Raw genomic sequence first — 20,367 nt, 5'->3', positions numbered from 1 at the left:
AGTCGTGTCTGACTCTGCCACCCCATGGACTATACAGTCCATGGAATTCTCCAGGCCAGAATACTGGAGTGGCTAGCCTTTCCCTTCTACAGGGGATCTTCCTGACCCACGAATCGAACCACGGTCTCCTGCATTGCAGGTGGATTCGTTACCAACTGAGCTATGAGGGAAGCCTAACATTCACAACGCACTTAGAAATTTGTGGCAGTCTGAAGTAAGGAAGTTGCAGGTGAAAGAATTTACATATGCACCCTTGAGACACTGCAGCATTACAAATTTTGCATGGTGGTTAGTCATCTAAGTGGAAAGCTTAAACTCCATAAAAGTATTGATTTTAATTCATATAAGTAACACACATTATTAATCTTTAATCATTTACCTTGTAAGTTGTTATTCAGTAGATTTTTGTTATGTATTAGAAAGTTTATGGAGTTTTCATTCTCTTGTAAGACATAAAAAAAAGCCTTCACTTTGGGTTGGTTTATGATCTTTTCATTTGATCATTTTATGAACTAATTCTCAGAAGATCCATCAAGGTTTTTCCTAGGCCAGTGATATCTAAAGTGAATTTTACTTTTTGAAAATATTAACATGCTTAATGAAAAATTCGTTTTTAAATATTTTTTTCAGAATTTTATATAATAACTAAAGGTGTTACATAGAGATGGTTATAAAATTTTCCATCTTTGTTTCCTAGATTGAAGGACAAGGACATGGAGCTGTCTTTGATTGTAAGTTTTCACAGGATGGACAGCATTTTGCCTGTACAGATTCTCACGGTCACCTTCTGATATTTGGTTTTGGATGCAGCAAGCCATATGAAAAGGTCATTTTACATACTTTCTTAGAGCATGTAAATAGTTAAGAAGGATGTTTTTAAAATAGGTTAGATATATTGATTTTTTTTTATCCTTTCCAATAAAATTAACTGGTTAATATATATGTTCTTTAACATGTTTAATCCTCAAAATTTCAGTCTGTAAATTTTCCATTTCTAGATTCCTGATCAGATGTTCTTCCATACTGACTATCGACCGCTGATTAGGGATTCTAATAATTACGTCTTAGATGAGCAGACTCAGCAGGCCCCTCACCTCATGCCTCCACCATTCTTGGTAGATGTAGATGGAAACCCTCATCCAACTAAGTATCAGCGATTAGTGCCTGGCCGAGAAAATTCTGCAGATGAACATTTGGTTCCACAACTAGGCTATGTGGCAACAAGTAAGTGCTAAACCTTTTTAAAAAAAATTTTTTTTGATTTGAAAAATGTAAGTAATAATACAGAGAACTCCTATACTTTCAGATTTACCAGTCCTTAATATTTTGCAATGTTTGTTTTATTATTCTATCTCTAGATACATATCATTGTTGTGAACCACTTGAGACTTAAGTTCTGGACCTCATGTCCATTACCCCTAAATACTTAAGTATGTATTTTCTAAGAACAAATATGTTTTCTTATATAATCATGAATAGTTATCAAAAATAGAACATTTAACATTTATACTATTATAGCCTGTAATCAAATTTTGTTATTCTAATAATGCCTGTTACAGCTTTTTTTCCCTCCTTGGTGTAGATTTTAATTTGGGACTGAACATTAAATTTAGCTGTCATTAAGTTCACGTAGTGCATTTTTGAAGAGCACAGCATAAATGATTTAGTCTTCTTGGAGTATCATGTCAGGATGCCTATGGTTGTGTTTCATCCAATTATTGGTGGTGTTGACTTTGGTATCTGCCAAAGTTCTCCACTCTGAAGGTTTTTTCCTCTTTGTAATTATTTAGTAACTTGTATAAATAACCTGTTCCTTTTCTAACTTTACCTGTAAGTTTGAGGATCCATTGGTAATTCTGGCCTGAATCAATTGTTGTTCTGAAGGGTGTGAAATGGTTTTCTAACTCTTTTATCATTGCCTTTTCATTTTATCATTAGCTGACCATCTACTACTCTCTCATTTATTAAGTTTTAGTCTGGACTTCCGGGTTATTATATAGTGAGTTAAAGTCCAGTACTGTTGTTACTTAGTTGCTCACGTTATCTTGGATTTGGCTGTGAAACCCTTTAGGCCGAGTTTTGTGTCCTTTCCCAAGTCCCCATCCTTCCTGGAACACTTTAACTTTCTGGCAGAGGAGCTTCCAGTTCCATCTTGTCCTTTGCCTGTCCTAGCCAAGGGCAGAGGTGTTTTGCTTTGTTTTGTTTGTTTTTGTTCATAGTGGTGTAGCGTTTTTCTCTAATATTCTTGGACTAAGCAAAGGAAAAAAGATATATCTGTGCGATAAAGTGGGAGGTGGTAGGGGGTTACAAGAGGGAGGGGATGTGTATACTTGTGACTTGATTCATGTTGATATATGGCAGAAAACAACGCAACATTGTAAAGCAATTATCCTCCAATTAAAAATAAATTTTAAAAAGATACTTTTGTTTGGATGAGGATTGATTTGCTAAAACTTTAAGATTAAAGATTAATGTAAATCATCATATGTTTACTCTTCCAAATTCTTTTTATTAGTTTGATTGAAGTATACTTTACGCACAGCAAAATTGACCACTTTTAAGTGTGCAATTCAAATGAGTTAAGAAATGTTAAGACAGTCATGTAAGCCACCACCACAATCCAAATACAGAGCACTTCCAGTGCCCCCAGAAATTCTCCTGAGCTTGTGTAGAATTATTCCTCTCCCTTCTCCTGGCCCCTTGTAATGACTGTTGCTGTCACTTTAAATTTTCCTTTTAAAGGAGTTTTATATCAGTGAAATCATACAATATGTAGTCTGTTGTGTCTGGCTTCTTTAACTTAGCATGGTGCTTTTGAGATTCATTCCTGTTGTTGCAGATATCACTCTGGTTTTTTTTTTTTTTTTTCCTTGTTTAGTGATCATGCACCATTGCATGGATATACCATTATTTATCCATTCACTAGTAGCTGGAGAACACTTGGCTCTTTCCCATTTTGTTGCTGTTTAAAGGAGTGCTGAAATATCCCATCTATCCTGTGGATTTGTCTTATTTTTTTTCCTTTGATTCAATCATTTTTTGCTTTATGTGTTTTAAAATTCTGTTACTATGTAAATACACATTTCAGATTGTGCTCTTTGTGAGTTAATTCTTTCATCATTATGAAATGTCCCTGTTTATTCTTGGGAGAGTATTTCTTGTTTTGAAGACTGTTTGTTTCATATTATTGAAAATAATCCAGCTTTTTAAAATTAGTGTTATCATGGCGTATCTTTTCAATTCTTCTAACCAGTCTGCATATTTTAGTCTTCCCACTTGCCCCCAGACCCTGACCTCTGTCTCTCAACTCAGTGTGATTTCTGGATGGTATTTGGGTTCCCTCCTTGTTCTACAGCTTGGAAATTGCCTCCAGGCTGTTACCTGGAGCAATCCAAAAACTGGACTCCATTGTCTTCTCTCAGGGGTCCCAGTTATCCACTATATGAAAGCCCTTCTTTCCTGTATTCTTTCCAGTGCTATAGTATTTTGTAGTGAAAGAATACTGTAGCATTGAAGCCTTCTTTAATATTTGAATAGTGGTTGCATTATGCCAGATAGAAACCAGTATCATTCCTAATGGTGTTCGCCAAGCTTAAATCTAAGTCCAGGGCCAGGAGAGAAACGTTACATGGTTTTTTGGGGAGAGGGGAGAGGATTGGAAGTCTCCTTTTCTGCTCTTTTCCCTTTTGCTCCATGTTGTGATCTTAGGAATGTTATGTTACTCCTGGTTCTAATGAAAGTCTTCTTATCCTTTTTAGATTAGGGCTCCACTTCTGCTTTCTTAGCTTTTTTTTTTTTTTGACAGTCATCAAAAAAGCTTCAGTGATTTTTATTTAACTCTTTTAAGTTCTTCATTGATTTCCGTAGTAAAATGGAAATGTTATCTGAGATACAAGGGACTCTAACTCATGTAGTAGGATAGAGTCTTCTTTTTTCCCTGAAACAGTATGACATTTTTCAGTTTTTCATGTGTTACTGTGGATGCAAATATACATGTATATCTTTGCATTCTTTTTGCCTGATACCCTATTCATTTCAGTTTGTTAGAATTCTGCTTATAAGCTGGTGTGGTTGGAAGGTCTGTGTTCTGTGCTCAAAGAAGATGTATTTTATGGTGGGAGGACAAGGAAGGAATTGTTTTTGTATGAAAATGTTAGTGTCTTAAGTACATTTCAAGACCCCACAACTGTCTAGCACTTTTTCTCCATTTACACTAAGTATGACTGTGTTAAATATCTCTGAAAACGTATTATTTGAAAAATAAAGAAGCAAAGACACTTAAAAAAATCTGATTTTATATCTGAAGAATTATAGCTGGAGTTCGGAGTGGTCATTTGCTGTAGGCCAAAAAGGTGTTACTCACTCTTTTTTATTTCTTAAGACTAAAGAAATGCCAGTGCTTTTCTCTACATCAGAGACTGAGCTGCATAGAAAACTCAGAGGTATATAATGAAGTCCAGTTGATTCTTTGTTGATCTGTTATAGTCAGAGACCTTGGGAAATAAGATTTTAATGAAATGTATAAATAAGAGGCATTGATCTGAAACAGAAAAACAAGATTTTCACTGAAATGTATTTTCCTCTACTTACTTAGACAGATTTCAGACGCTCTGTTGAGGTTTTTGTGGTACTTAGTACTATAAAGTTGGTTTTGAATCTTTTCTCTAACTTAATTAGTTGTGAAAATAAAGGCTATCTTTAATGATTATTTTTGAAAAACAAGTCTTCTGACAATTGCTAATGTAATTTTAACTTGTTGGAAGTTTTTTTTCCATCTTGGTATATATTATGATGTGATAGTCATTCATTGAATTTGCAGGTGATGGAGAGGTAATAGAACAAATTATAAGCCTGCAAACCAATGATAATGGTGAACGAAGCCCAGAGCGCAGTGTCCTGGATGGAATGATAAGACAGTTGCAGCAGCAGCAAGATCAGAGAATGGGAGCAGGTCAGGAGGCTGTTCCAAGTGGACTTTCAAATGGGGAAGAAACACCCCGAAGAGGTAAGAAATATAGCAGAGGTATTTTGCCTTAACATGGCTAGATTGAAATTGATGAATAAATGAAGTCATTGTCCCCTGCATCCAGTGTGAAAAACTTTTCAGTATAAAAGCAGTATGCTAAGCAGTATACCTTTACAACTTTGAGCAGAAGTCTGGAGGATAGCTTTATTAGGTATGGTTGAAAGACTAAGAAATGAGCATAAGAATTTCAGGTACTTTCAAAGTACCTGCTCTAAAATAAGAGTATTTACAACATTATATTAAATTGTGTTGAGTTAAAAAGAGAACAGAAGTGTTTTCTAAAGGAACATTAGGTTTCCTTTTTATATAATCTTTTAAAAAGTTAATTGATTAGAGCCCTAATGTTTCTTATAGAATCAGAAAGCTTGCAGTGAATTTCAGGGCAAAGTACTTAATACTGGAATGTGGTAATAATTATACTAATGGAAATAATCTAGAAGAGATGGGTGATATGCAGCTGAATTCTGGGAAAGTTAAAACCTCTTTTTGAGTCCATAAAATGCTATAGAAATTCCTGTCTCTTTATTGCTCTGTGCTCTGTTCTGAACAGTTTCTTCAGTTCTTTCTGCCATTTCACTCTTGCTCTCTTTCATCTAATCTGCCTAGACTTTAGATTTTTTGTTTTTTATTTTGGCCACATGACCAATGGGATCTAGTTTCCTGGCCAAGAATCAAACCCAGGTCCTCAGCAGTGAAAGCACAGAGTTGTAACCACTGGACTCCAGAAAACTTGGAGAGCTTTAGAGTTTTATTTGAAATGACTGTTAGGTCCTAAAGTTTCATTAATTCTCTTTAAAATTAGTGCATTATACTTTAAGTTTTACTTCTTTTATATATTTAGTTGTTTTGGTTTCTAGCAGCACAGAATCAGGTCTGTCAAAACTTTGTTCTTGGAACCCCTGGTCATTGAGTGACTGAGACTCCATGCTCTTAGTGCAGGGGGCCTGGGTTCGATCCCTGGTCGGGGAACTAGATCCTGCATGCTGCAGCTAAGACCAGCTGTAGCCAAGTAAATAAGTAAATACTTAACAACAGCAACGAAACTCTCAAATTTTGTTATTGACATAGTCTTATCATTGGTGCACAGATGCTCTTCTTTTTCTTTTTTTCAATCATAATAATAATGCACATCTTTAATGTGGTCCTGCCCTATTTCTGTCTCCCAAGATGACAATTCTTTTGATCCTTCCTTTGCATTCTAAAAATAGACCTGACATTCTTAAATGTATTAATAAAAAGCTTTTGTTTTGAAACTTTATAAAAAGGTTTATAAAGGGAACTTTGTGTCTGATTCTTTGTGACCCCAGGGACTGCAGCATGCCAGGCTTCTCTATCTTCCTATGTCTCCCAGAGTTTGCTTATAATTCATGCCCATTGAATTGGTGATGCCATCCAACCATTTCATCCATCTTCTCCACCTGCCCTCAGTCTTTCCCAGCATCAGGGTCTTTTCCAGTGAGTTGGGTCTTTGCATCAGGTAGCCAAAGTATTGGGACTTCAGCTTCAGGAATAGCCTTTCCCATGAATATTCAAGGTGGATTTCCTTTAGGATTGACTGGTTTGATCTCCTTGCATTCCAAGGGACTCTCAAGAGTTTTCTCCAGGACCACAATTTGAAAGCATCAATTCTTCGGCGCTCCACGTCTGTGATCCAACTCTCACATTCATACCAGACTACTGGAAAAACCGTGTAGCTTTGACTAGATGGACCTTTGTTAGCAAATTGATGTCTCTGCTTTTTAATATGCTATCTTCCAGGGAGGACCGTCTTTTAATTTCATGGCTGCAGTCACCATCTGCAGTGATTTTGGAGCCCAAGTAAAAATCTGTCACTGCTTCCACTCTTGTCCCATCTATTTGCCATGAAGTGATGGGACTGGATGCGATGATCTTACTTTTTTGAATGTTGAGTTTTAAGCCAGCCTTTTCACTCTCTTCTTTCACCCTTGTCAAGAGGCACTTTAGTTCCTCTTCACTTTCTGCCATTAGAATGCTATATTTTTAAGATTAATCAGTTATTGCATTGGATTAATTTTGACTGTTGTGTACTCTATTGTATGCCTATATCTGATTTTATTCATTCATTCTCTTGATAGATTTTTGGGTACTTTGGAGAGTTTGCTAATCTCAAACAAATGATATTAACAGTCTTGTATGGTTAAAAGTTGGCTTAAAGCTCAACATTCAGAAAATGAATATCATGGCATCTGGTCCTATCACTTCATGGCAAATAGATGGGGAAACAGTGGAAACAGTGTCAGACTTTATTTTTGGGGGCTCCAAAATCACTGCAGATGGTGATTGCAGCCATGAAATTAAAAGACGCTTACTCCTTGGAAGAAAAGTTATGATCAACCAAGATAGCATATTGAAAAGCAGAGACATTACTTTGCCAACAAAGGTCTGTCTAGTCAAGGCTATGGTTTTTCCTGTGGTCATGTATGGATGTGAGAGTTGGACTGTGAAGAAGGCTGAGCACCGAAGAATTGATGCTTTTGAACTGTGGTGTTGGAGAAGACTCTTGAGAGTCCCTTGGCCTGCAAGGAGATCCAACCAACCAATCCATTTTGAAGGAGATCAGCCCTGGGATATCTTTGGAAGGAATGATGCTAAAGCTGAAACTCCAGTACTTTGGCCACCTCATGTGAAGAGTTGACTCATTTGAAAAGACTCTGATGCTGGGAGGGATTGGGGGCAGGAGGAGAAGGGGATGACAGAGGATGAGATGGCTGGATGGCATCACTGACTCAATGGATGTGAGTCTGAGTGAACTCTGGGAGTTGGTGATGGACAGGGAGGCCTGGCATGCTGCAATTCATGGGGTCGCAAAGAGTTGGACACAACTGAGCGACTGAACCGATGGTTCTTATATACACTTGAAATAATTTCTGTCTCTGGTAATTTTTTCCTAAATTTTAGAGCAAGTTGGAGATACTGTGAACTTTATCCCTTCAGACATGATTCTGTATCTTCCAAGAACCAGAAACATTTTTATATGTTCATAATACAGTGATCATAGGTCAATAAATTTTATAATACTATACAGTATACAAACTATAAAATACTACTACCTAATGTACAATCTTCCCGTTTCCTCACTTGTTCCAAAATTGTCCTTCAGGGCTTTTTAAAATTTTAGGATTTAATCAAGCCTTGGTTGTTGTGTGGAATTATTACTTCTCCTAATTTAGAACAGTTCCCTCATGGCGCTGGTACTTATGAGAGTTTAGGTCTGTTACTTCACAGATTTTCCCTCAATTCCCTGAATGTGTCTCATTAGCTCATAATTGGATTCAGGTTCAACATTTTAGGCAAGAATACTGGAGAAGGAAATGGTAACCCACTCCAGTATTCCTGCCTGGAAAATGCCATGAATGGAGGAGCCTGGTAGGCTACAGTCCATGGGGTCGCAAAGAGTCGGACAAAACTGAGTGACTTCACTTTCTTTCTTTCTATAGTTTCGTTTGGAGAAGGAAATGGCAACCCACTCCAGTGTTGTCTCCTGGAGAATCCCATGGACAGAGGGTCCTGGTGGGCTACAGTCTGTGGGGTTGCAAAGAGTCGGATGCGACTATGCAACTAACACAGAAGTTCGCATGTGTGCACGCACGCACACACGCATGCACACACACACTGCATAGTTGCTGCTGTGTTTATCTCAGTGCATCAGAGCAAGTGACTCAAGATATGTATGCATTCCTCTGCACACCTTGCTTTTTTCCTTTACAGTATATTCTAGAAATCACTCGTATCCATTCATAGAACTCTTCTTCATTCCTTTTTATAGCTTCATAGTATTCCACTGTGTGGAATAACCATTCTGTGTAATTAATCTGTTTATGGTCACTCATGTTACTTTTCATACTTTTCATACGAAGTAACCTGTGCATGTTTTCTTCAAGTTGTTGCAGAATAATGCTGTGACTTGGGCAGTTAAATTTAGAATTTAGTTTTAGTTCTAAATGCAAAAAGTGTTTCTTAAACATCAGTATGTTTTAATACGAATTTTGGATTAATAGCAGGCTCACTTAGTGTCATTTTTAATAGATGAAGTATAGTATGTTGTGCAGTACAAACTGGTTCACATTTGATCGGTAAACAGAATGTTGTATGTCGAAGAGTGCAGAAGTTGCATTCACTCGTATTTGAATTTTATCCTAGGCAAGGAGAGCTGGTGTATTTGAAGTAAAATTTAATAGCCTCCTTCAGTTCAGTTCAGTCACTCAGTCATATCTGATTCTTCGCGACCCCATGGACCACAGCACCCCAGGCCTGCCTGTCCATCACCAACTCCTGGAGTTTACTCAAATTCATCTCCATGGAATCGGTGATGCCATCCAACCACTTCATCCTCTGTCGTCCTCTTCTCCTCCTGCCTTCAATCTTTCCCAGCATCAGGGGCTTTTCAAATGAGTCAGCTCTTTGCATCAGTTCAGTTCAGTTTAGTCTCTCAGTTGTGTCCAACTCTTTGCGACCCCATGAACCGTAGCACGCCAGGCCTCCCTGTCCATCACCAGCTCCCAGAGTCCACCCAAACCCATGTCCATTGAGTCCATGATGCCATCCAAGCATCTCATCCTCTGTCGTCCCCTTCTCCTCCTGCCCTCAGTCTTTCCCAGCATCAGGATCTTTTCAGATGAGTCAGCCAAAGTATTGGAGTTTCAGCTTCAACATCAGTCCTTCCAGTGAACACCCAGGACTGATCCCCTTTAAGATGGACTGGTTGGATCTTCTTGCAGGCCAAGGGACTCTCAAGAGTCTTCTCCAACACCACAGTTCAAAAGCATCAATTCTTTGGTGCTCAGCTTTCTTCACAGTCCAACTCTCACATCCATACATGACCACTGGAAAACCATAGCCTTGACTAGACAGAACATTGTTGGCAAAGTAATGTCTCTGCTTTTTACAGGTGGCCGAAAAGTATATAGCCCCCAGTTAGTAGCAGGGTCCTCTTCATTCTTGCTTTTTTTTTTGTTTTTTTTAACTTTCTCTTTTTATTTTTTAATTTTTATTTTTACTTTATTTTACTTTACAATACTGTATTGGTTTTGCCATACATTGACATGAATCTACCACGGGTGTACATGCGTTCCCAAACATGAACCCCCTCCCACCTCCCTCCCCATAACACCTCTCTGGGTCATCCCCGTGCACCAGCCCCAAGCATGCTGTATCCTGCATCAGCAGATGAATGGATAAGAAAGCTGTGGTACATATACACAATGGAGTATTACTCAGCCATTAAAAAGAATACATTTGAATCAGTTCTAATGAGATGGATGAAACTGGAGCCGATTATACAGAGTGAAGTAAGCCAGAAAGAAAAACTCCAATACAGTATACTAACACATATATATGGAATTTAACTTTCTTAGAAAAAAAAATTTTTTTTTTATTTGAGTATAGTTGCTTTACAACATTGTGTTAATTTCTCCTGTGCAGCAAAGTGAAATAGCTATACATATAGATATATCCCCTCTTCTTTGGAATTTCTTTCCATCTAGGTCACCACAGAGCATTGAGTAGATAGAGTTCCCTGCGCTCACTCTGTATTTTAAGGAAACAAGTACTTGCCTGGGCTTCCGCCCCGCAACCCCTCTGGGTAGTCTCTATCCTTTGTGAGTTCCAGCTCCTGGGAGGTCACTCTGCCACCTCCTGTGTCTGCTTGCCCAACTCTGCACAGGCTCACGGCCCAGTGTTGTCCGCATTGCCCTGTTACCCACTCCCCTAGCTCCACTTCAGGTGTTGCCAGCATTTCCCCACTTCACAGTTCTGTGAATTTTTACTAATGGTCTCGGGCAGGCTGCCTGCCTGAGTGGCTTAGATTATCTCTTTAGGTCATAAATAATGTTTGTTATTAGAGCTCTTATTATCAAACCACCATAGTTTGAGACATCTATTTGCATTGCTGATTTTTCCAGAAAGATAATAGCTTGCAGTTTTGAGGAAGGCAAGGTTTTTAGGACTGCAAGTATAACATTATTATAGAAAATGCTTGTAACATAAAATTCAGAAAGTCTAGTAAAAATGGAAAATGATGTTAATAGTCATGTTCTGTATTCAACATTTTGGTTTCAGTCACATTAAAAATTTTTTTCCAAAGGTTTTTCAGTACATCTTTTTATTTTGGTTTGTATCATATTAGGAGGAACGTGTATGCATATTAGATTGAAGTTTGTTTTGCAGTCATTCTTTACAATTTTTTCCTAGGTTTTAGAAGACTAAGCTTAGACATCCAGTCTCCTCCAAATATTGGTCTGCGTCGTAGTGGACAAGTGGAAGGTGTCCGTCAGATGCACCAGAATGCTCCACGCAGTCAGATGGCTACGGAGCGTGACCTGCAGGCTTGGAAGCGAAGAGTGGTTGTTCCAGAGGTACCACTAGGCATATTTAGGTTTGTTTTAGGATATCTATTAATATTGTTTATATCTATGAAAATATATCTATATGGTTATTTACACATAGTTAAATTTTTAGTGGTATAAATAATCATATACATATATTTTAGTAATGGGTTGGGATATATTTTAATTGTGGTAGGAAAATGTCAAAATTGTTCTCTAACTTTTTACTGTGGTAAATTTTTTCATAACTCACTTTGTTTCATCTACATAAACACCGGCCTTTTCTTTCTTCAATATTATTTTGAAGGATGTTCAGACTTACCATTTTGTCCAAAAGTTTATCAGTATGTATTTTATGAAGATAATTCCTTATCTTAAAATAAAACTATAAGTGCCATTGTCATATCTTAAAAAGAAATGAACAATTCCTCAATAGAACCAAATAGCCAGTGTTCAGATTTCCAGTTGTTTCAAATGTCATATTTGTAGTTTTTTTGTGAGATTATTGCATAAGTGGTAAAATTCCATCAGAAGGCACATAATTTCCTTTTTTTTTTTTTTGTGGTGGTAGCAGGTGTTGATGCTGACTACCCTAGATGCATTAATTCTTTAGAGATTATAAAAGTGATATTTCAGCTCTGAGTTTTTTATTATCTTGGATACTTCTAAACAAAAATTTACCCACTTCTACTATTTGATCATCCAGTAGTAAAGTTTTTTTACAAAAAACAGGATAGATGCTTGCTCATTTTGCTTTATTTGCCTACAAAATAAAAATTTATTCCTTTCTATCCTAGAGAGGCCAGTTTGTGTGTGTGTGTTTTCACTGTATTAATCATACTACTGTGATACAGCTATTTCTTATGTCCTTACTGATATTTAAGTTTATCCATCTCTGGCCAGGAGGAGCTTCTGCAGGTTGGCCCTGGAGTCCTTTTGAAATGACGTAGTACCCTTGCATATCGTCTTTGATGTCAGGCATGACAGGGTTACAGGTTCATTTTGTAAATTTCTTTACTAGACCTAGGATCAGTCTTTCTTCTTAAGTAGCCCTATTCTCTTTTAGGGAGAGATGATATCTCCTAAGTATACTATGGGTGGTAGGATTTTCCTTGTACTGAATTGTATTGTATTGATTTTCAAGTTACCAAAATGGAGGCAGCAAATACTATTTTTGTTGATATCTAAAACCTTTCAGCATTCTGTCATGTTTGTGTCTCTTAATAACTAATACCTTGAAGATAATTTTGTGTAAGTTTTCATGTGTTTAGCCAGAAGAGTCAGTGATTAGTATTTTATGATACTTCTGTTTTATACAGTGAATTTAAGAATGCTTATAAGTGTACAATAAACTGGTAGAAAGCAAAACCTGAAATTGGGATAAGAAATACAAAAAATCACCACCATGTATGTAGTATGCTATAGTTAAGCCTTAAAATTTGTCTTGAGTTGCATGATCATGTCATTTTGCTATACTTTTTGTTGTCAAAATCAAGGGAAGCAAAGAGTTATCAGAAATGGAAGTCCTGAAGAATAGTTCTTTAAACAAGCATTTCTTTAGTTTTAAAAAAAAAAAAATTTTTTTATTTTTGGTGGTGCTGTATCTTCCTTGCTGTGGGCAGGCTTTCTGTAGCTGTGGCAAGTTGGGGCTACTCGTCGTGGTGTGTAGGCTTCTCCTTGCAGTGGCTCCTCTTGTTGCAGGGCGCAGGCTCTAGGGCACAGGCTCCATAGTTTTGGTGCATGGGCTTGTTTGCTCCAAGGCATGTGGAATCCTCCTGGCCCAGAGGTTGAATCCTTGAGTCCGCTGCATTGGCAGGAGGATTCTTAAACATTGTGCCACCAGGGAAGTCCCAGAATTTCCTGGGTTGGAAAGATCCCCTGGAGGAGAGCATGGCAACCCACTCCAGTATTCTTGGCTGGAGAATCCCATGGACAGAGAAGCCTGGCGGGCTACAGTCCATGGGGTCACAAAGAGTCGGACATGACTGTAGTGACTTAGCATGACATGGCATGGTTCTGTTTACGGCTAAAGTTCAGGTATATAGTTTGTCTTAATCCAATAAATAGAAATTATGTTCATTCTAAATGAATGAGTGAATCACATATATATATTTTGTGATCTTTCATAATGTTACTTTTCTTAGCTGACCACCTCACATAGGTGTGGAATCACGCACAGTTGAACATGGTACTTTTGAAGATCTAGAATGTTCCTTTGCTTTATTATTGATTGAAAATAAATTGTGTGTAGTGGTTCACTGTCAAAACAAAGGGAGGTGTACAGGTATAGGGTACAAGTTTCATTCGGCTACAGGTTCCTTAAATACACATACTGCTGGTGAAATTGATTACTTGTGAAGGGGAGTCTGATTTAGAACTCCCCTGTAGATGATGTTTGGCTGTCATATGAGTGTGGGCTGCAGATGTATCTTGAGAAAAAAGTGATTTCCTTGGAAATCAGTCTTTGTCTTTATATCATTTATGCTTATACTCATTTCAGTGTTCACTTATATCTTAGAGCATGGGTGCAAAGTCAGTTTTGAAACTTTTCTAGTGGAATTTTAATGTGAGCACACAAAGCATAAAGCCATGTTTTCAACAATGTTCATATCTGAGAAAAAAGACATTTAGTTCTTGAACTCTTCTAGTTGTGAAGAAGGAAAATGATCTTCATTGCCAAAGACCCCTTGTTCTGAAATTGGTCACAGCAACATTATGAATTTTCTTTTGTGTCAAGTGAGTGAAATATAGGTGATTAAACGAAACAGTAACATTGCTGTTCTGGTTTCTGGAAATTATAAAATGAGAACTGTTAAGTTTGGAGAAGGATTCTGCTCTTATTTTTTCTTTAGAGAATAGAATTGCAATTTTGAAAAATCGTAGGTACATTTTGAGTAGCTAATGTGAGAGATCCTGTTCAAATTGGTCCTCATAGGGCCAAGCAGAACATAAATGAATATTTCTGTGTTAGATACGAAAAATAGGACCTCCTAGTTGCCTGTAAGATATTGTTTATATTAAGTTCCTTGCAAACTTCTGTTTGACTTAAATTTTATTATAACTTTAGGAATTAATTTAAAAAATAATTTATGATTTCCAGACTCTTAATGATTTTTTTCTATATATATCCTTTATTTATCTGCAACTAATATAACTGGGTACTTAAATTTGTAGGAAGTTGGAAGACTTCAGAATAGAGAAAGGTGAACAAGAAAGAAATCTTTATATAATTGGAAGAAAGAGGAAGACTCTCCAGTTCTCACAAAAGGTAACCTGAATTCCATTTTCTTAGGAATAAACAAATTAGAAATTGAACTGAAATTTATAGTTTTCTTTTTGATCAATGTGAATATTGGTAATATTAGTCTTCTGTTAGGAAAAGTGGCTTGAAACTTACAGGAAGTAGCCCAATGGCTGAGAATGCTGAAGAATTCTAGGGAATTATTGTCAGGACTTCCCTGGTGGTTAAGTGGTTAAGACTCCCCATTCCCAATGTGGAGGGTCTGGGAGGCCTGGGTTCAGTCCTTGGTCGGGGAACTAAGACCTGCATGCCTCATGGCGTGGCCTAAGAAGGAAAAAGAAAATGATTACACTCTTAATAATCACTAGAACATAATGAGCCCATCAAAAGCATTTTGTTTCCATTCTCAATCACTTCTCCTTTCTCCTGAAGGTAATCAATTATTTGACTTCTAAAGATGCTGGTTAACTTTTGTTTTTTTCTGATGTTTTCTCAAATCATGCATTTATTAAAAATCTTAGGTATGTGACCATGCAAAGCCCAAACTCACTTGAGAAAAATCTTATTCCTTAATGTTTAATTGCTCATTTTAGATTTTCATAACTATCATATATGAAGCATTAGCAAGTTAATGGAATTTACACAAAATATATGCAAGATAAGTGCTAGAAAACTGTGTTGAAAAATGGTTGTGTTTGCAAGGTATTCTGTTTCAGTTGATCATTTAGTCTTGTATCCATATCGTGAGAAATGGCCTCTACGTGCCTGGCTGCCACATTCACTGTCTTGATGCCACATAAACAGTGCCTTTGTTTATGACTTGGGCTTTGAGAATTCAATAAAAGCTGTTTCTATCTTATTATTTAATTTAAAAGTAATTCTAGTCATTACTATGTAAAGTACTGAAAAGAAAATGTTGACTATCTGAATGAGTATATCTTCAGCTTTAGTTAGGGTATTTCCTCTTGAAAAAACTTTAAAGTTAAATTTAACTACAATTTTTAAGAAATCAATTTTTTTTGATTGTTCTTGCTGAAAAAATAAGTTATGAAAGATTTTTAAAAATTTGATTACAGTGCTATTATATATTCATAGAGGGCTTCCCTGGTAGCTCAGCTGTTAAGGAATCTACCTGTAATCCAGGAGACCCCGGTGTGATTCCTGGGTTGAGAAGATCCCCTGGAGAAGGGATAAGCTACCCACTCTAGTATTCTTGGGCTTCCCTGCTGGCTAAGATGGTAAAGAATCCGCCTGCAATCCGGGAGATCCCAGTTCAATTCCTAGGTCAGGAAGAGCCCCTGGAGAAGGAGTAGACTACGCACTCCAGTATTCTTGGGCTTCCCTGCTGAGTCAGATGGTAAGGAATCCACCTGCAATCCTGGAGACCCTAGTTCAATTCCTAGGTTAAGAAGAGCCCCTGGAGGAGGTCATGTCGACCCACTCCAGTATTCTTGCCTAGAGAATCCCCATGGACTGAGGAGCCTGGCAGGCTAGAGTCCACGGGGTCACAAAGAGTCGGACACGACTGAATGACCAAGCATAGGACAGCACATATGTTCACAAGTTTCTAATTTGGGTATGTAATTTGATATTTTACAGTCAAATTACATCAAAAATTTATTCAAGAAACAGTTACAAAGTTAAATGCAGAGAGCTTTTAAAGTTCTCAATCAAATTTTTGTTTCTAGCTATTTTAAACCCTGTATTGGACAAGAAGGCTAACACTTTAAACCTTAATCTATTTATATACAGTTTCATGGATACGTATATAGTACATAAATGCTTATGTGGTATCTGTGGTAATAGCAATTTTGAGGGGGAAAATGAGAAAGTCAAGTTTTTTACAGGGTAATGATAATGTGAAAAAGGATAAGAAACACTGATCTTAATGGAACCATACAGTATGTATATGTAATATTTTGTATCTGGCTTGCATTTGACCTTGTGAGATTTATCTTTGTTGTGAGTAGTTGCAGTTCAGTTGTTTTCATTACTGGATAGTATTCACACAATGAGCATATTGCTGTTTAACTTGTTCTTAAAGGACATTTGGATTGTTTTCATATTATGAATAATAACTTAGGAATACTGCTAAAACATTTTGTACATATTTCTTGGTATCCGTGTATGTATTTCTTTTGAGTATATGCACTGGAGCAAAATTATTGGAGCATATAATATGTGTGTATTCAGCTGTAGTAGTTAATGCCACACGTGGTTTCAAAGTGATTGAACTCGTCTATAAGGAAGGTGAGATGTATGTTAAAATATCACTGTAAGGTGAGATGTGTGTTAAAATATCACTGTTTGTAGATGTCTTTGATTCTGCTTGTTTTTTATGTAGTTTGAAGCTATGTCATATGGTGTGTACGTGTGTACATATTTAGAATTTTCCTTTTTCCTACTGAATTGAACCTTTTATCATTATGAATTTATCTGTAGTAGTGCTTTATTCTTCAGGTTCTTTTACAGGAATGTAGCTGTGCTAGCCTTCTTTTAGCTAGTGTTTGCATAGCATGTTTTTATACTTTACTTTCCGTCTCATTTTCTCTTTTGTTTCTAGGCTGTTTCTTGCTGTCCTGATTTTTTTTCTGACTGAATATATTCCATTTAGTTCTCTGCAGCTCTCTGTGTATAATCTGCTATTAAATTTGTGTTCTTAGTTTTAGTTATTATATTTTTTTCAGTTCAGAATTTTCCATTTTCTGAAGTTCTCATTATTTCCTTGAAAATTAGCCCTAGTTATTTAAAAAACCCATTTGATTATTTCAGTATCTTACTCCCCTGTTGATGCATTTCCATTCAGTATTGATTTTTTTTCTCATTTTTTTTACAGTTACATTTTCTTTGTTGCCTATGTTTTATTTATTTATTTATGACTGCTCTGGGTCTTCATTGCTGCACGTGGGCTTTCTCTAGTTGCGGTGAGTGGGAGCTACTCTCTAGTTGTGGTGTGCAAGCTTCTCATTGTGGTAGTTTCCCTTGTTGCAGAGCACAGGCTCTAGTGTGCGCTTCAAGTAGTTGTGGTGCACGGCCTTAGTTGCCTTGCAGCATGTGGAATCTTCCTGGACCAAGGATTGAACCTGTGTCCCCTGCATTGGCAGGGGATTTCTTAACTGCTGGACCAGGATATTTCTTGGTATCCGTGTATGTATTTCTTTTGAGTATATGCACTGGAGCAAAATTATTGGAGCATATAATATGTGTATATTTCACCAGGAAAGTCCTGTTCCCTGTGTTTTTTCATTGAATGTTAGAGGTTAGAGATGATTTGAAGCCTCGGATGGTTTTTACTCCCCAGAGCGTGTATGATTTGCTTCTCGTAGGCTACCTGGGCCACTTTCAAGCTTGTATCACCTTAACCCAGACAAGGATGGACTTTTAGTTCCTTGGGATTACTGTTGATCTGTAGTTTACTTATAGTCTAGATTGTAGTCCTTTGGGCTAACAGCCGAAGCTTGAGGTGCTCGCCTATATATAGGAGACTCTGGATTGCAATTTTTGTTAGCTTAACTCAAGAATTTAGTTGGTCAGTTTTTTGCTTATCTGTTAAATCTTTCAGCTTCCTCTTCCAGAGTGAAAATCTAGGGTTCTTTTACATTGCTGATAACTTTTTTGTGTGTATTAGTCTTGTAAATCTTCATAGACTTGTTAGATATATAGGGCCCTCAAACTTTTTAAAAAAATTGTATTTTGACAGATTTTCTTGTTCTTAGTGGTAGTTTTTTGGTCCATCTGATTTACATATTCTTAGTCATGAAATTCATTAATAGAAATTGTTGCTCTAACCAAAAAAAAGTACTGGCAGATTAAGGAAAGAGTTGTTTTAAAATCATCCAGGATATGTTGATAAAACACCCTCATGGTTATAAACAGATGGCACTAACATGAAAATTGATTTGTGTATCAGTTCTGGGAATATATACTTTAACGGAGTGCTTTCACATATATGACTTTGGTGTTTAAGGAATAGCATGCTCCTCCCCCCTTCACCCCCACTGCTGCTTTTTCAATCTAGCTATTTTACTTGGCTGATTTTAAACGATTACTTAATTATTTTGTTAATTAAAAAGTATTTAAAAAAATTCAAGCACAGCTGAAAAGTACTGACAACAAATCATCCAAAAAGTTAAAACCTGAAAATAAGTTGTATTGTTATTTAAGGATCATTTCAGATATTTGTCTCTGTGCATTCACACGGTGATATATTTCTTAAGATTGGTTACTGCATCATAATATAGGAATATATAGTTTCGCTTCTAAGATAAATATTTTAAAGTGATTTCTATTTTGGATTATAGTTATTATCTTATGGTAAACCCATTAATATGATGCAGTTTGGAAGATGCTGATCTAATGTGCTTATTATATTTAGCCATGTCGTCTAAATATCTTAAAAGTTAAAAAAGCGAAAAACAACCAACCTTAATTAACAATATGTGGCAAAAATACCCATTCAAGAATATTTTATTTTTTGAACTTACTATTATTATTTTTGCCTTAAATCCTTTAGGGACTTGATAGAATGATTAATATTTTATTGAAGGTTGTACTTACTTAAGTGTTTATTCTCATCTGCACATTTGTATTTCAGTCTGATTCAATGACTTTGATGTCACAGTCTAGACAGAGGACATGTAGGCGTAAATATCCAAATTATGGTAGAAGAAATCTTGGACGGCTTGAGTTATCTTCTGGAAATGAATCTTCAAGCTCCATAAGACATGTGAGTTTCATAACTTTAAAACATACAAAATTATCTTGAATTCTTTACTTTGAATCTACCTTGAAATTATATAAAAATACAGTATTCTATTTTTTATTTTTATCATCATCATTATTATTTCTTGTGGGTTTGATCCCTGGTTCAGGCAGATCCCCTGGAGTGCAGTATTCTTGTCTGGCTACAGTTCATGGGGCTGCAAAAAGTCTGACATGATCTAGCGACTAAACTAACAACAGTAGTATTCTCTAGAGATTAATGAAATTTCACATTTTGAATTTCTCTAACAATTTTGAACACCTTTGTACCATGCCATGTACAATGTCCAGTGGTTTTAGAATATTAACAAAATTGTGCTGTCACCACCACTATTTAATTTCAAAATATTTTAATCACCTAAGAAGAAACCTTATACCCATTTGCAAGTACTTCCATGGATGGCTGCCCCTGGCAGCCACTAATCTTTCTATTCCTGTTAGTTTTTGTATTCTGGACATTTCATTTAATAGACACATACAGTATGATCTTGTGACTGGCTTTTTTCACTTAATGCTTTCAGGGCTGATTCCATTGCTTCCAATGCTTCCAGGGCAAGATTAGTACTTCATTCTTTTTCATTGCCCTATATTCTATTATAGGAATAGACTGCAGTTTGTTTACCCACTCATCAGCTAGTGGGCATTTGTATTGTTTCTACTTAAAAAAAAAAATTAAGTTTTGGCTGTACTGGTTCTTTGCTGCTGTGCATAGGCTTTCTCTCGTTGGGGAGAGCAGGGACTATTCTCGTTGTGGTGTGTGGGATCCTCATTGCGGTGGCTTCTCTTGTTGGGGAGAGCAGGGACTATTCTCGTTGTGGTGTGTGGGATCCTCATTGCAGTGGCTTCTCTTGCTGTGGAGCACAGGCTCTAGGTGCATGGCTTAGATGCCCCATGGCATGTGAAATCTTCCTGCACCAGGGATTGAACTGGTATCCCCTGCAGATACTGGATCACCAGGGAAGTTCTGCTTCTGCTTTTTGACTGTGGTGAATATT

At 36.8% G+C, this 20,367-nt stretch overlaps 1 protein-coding gene across 1 annotated transcript in view; it reads left to right on the top strand.

Moving 5' to 3' along the window:
* The window catches only part of BRWD1 (bromodomain and WD repeat domain containing 1), a 123,515-nt gene that overhangs the window by 48,450 nt on the left and 54,698 nt on the right, over nucleotides 1-20,367 (top strand). Inside the window, exons 16-21 of the mRNA XM_027960640.3 lie at nucleotides 698-826; nucleotides 999-1,224; nucleotides 4,820-5,005; nucleotides 11,237-11,420; nucleotides 14,545-14,638; nucleotides 19,206-19,337. Coding sequence (XP_027816441.1) covers nucleotides 698-826; nucleotides 999-1,224; nucleotides 4,820-5,005; nucleotides 11,237-11,420; nucleotides 14,545-14,638; nucleotides 19,206-19,337 — 951 coding nt within the window. The remainder of the gene's footprint in view (nucleotides 1-697; nucleotides 827-998; nucleotides 1,225-4,819; nucleotides 5,006-11,236; nucleotides 11,421-14,544; nucleotides 14,639-19,205; nucleotides 19,338-20,367) is intronic.

The sequence above is a fragment of the Ovis aries genome, chromosome 1 (genome assembly GCF_016772045.2).
Source record: "Ovis aries strain OAR_USU_Benz2616 breed Rambouillet chromosome 1, ARS-UI_Ramb_v3.0, whole genome shotgun sequence".
NCBI lineage: Eukaryota > Metazoa > Chordata > Mammalia > Artiodactyla > Bovidae > Ovis > Ovis aries.
Note: the sequence above shows the minus strand (reverse complement) of the source record. Positions and strands in the feature narration are given on the sequence as shown.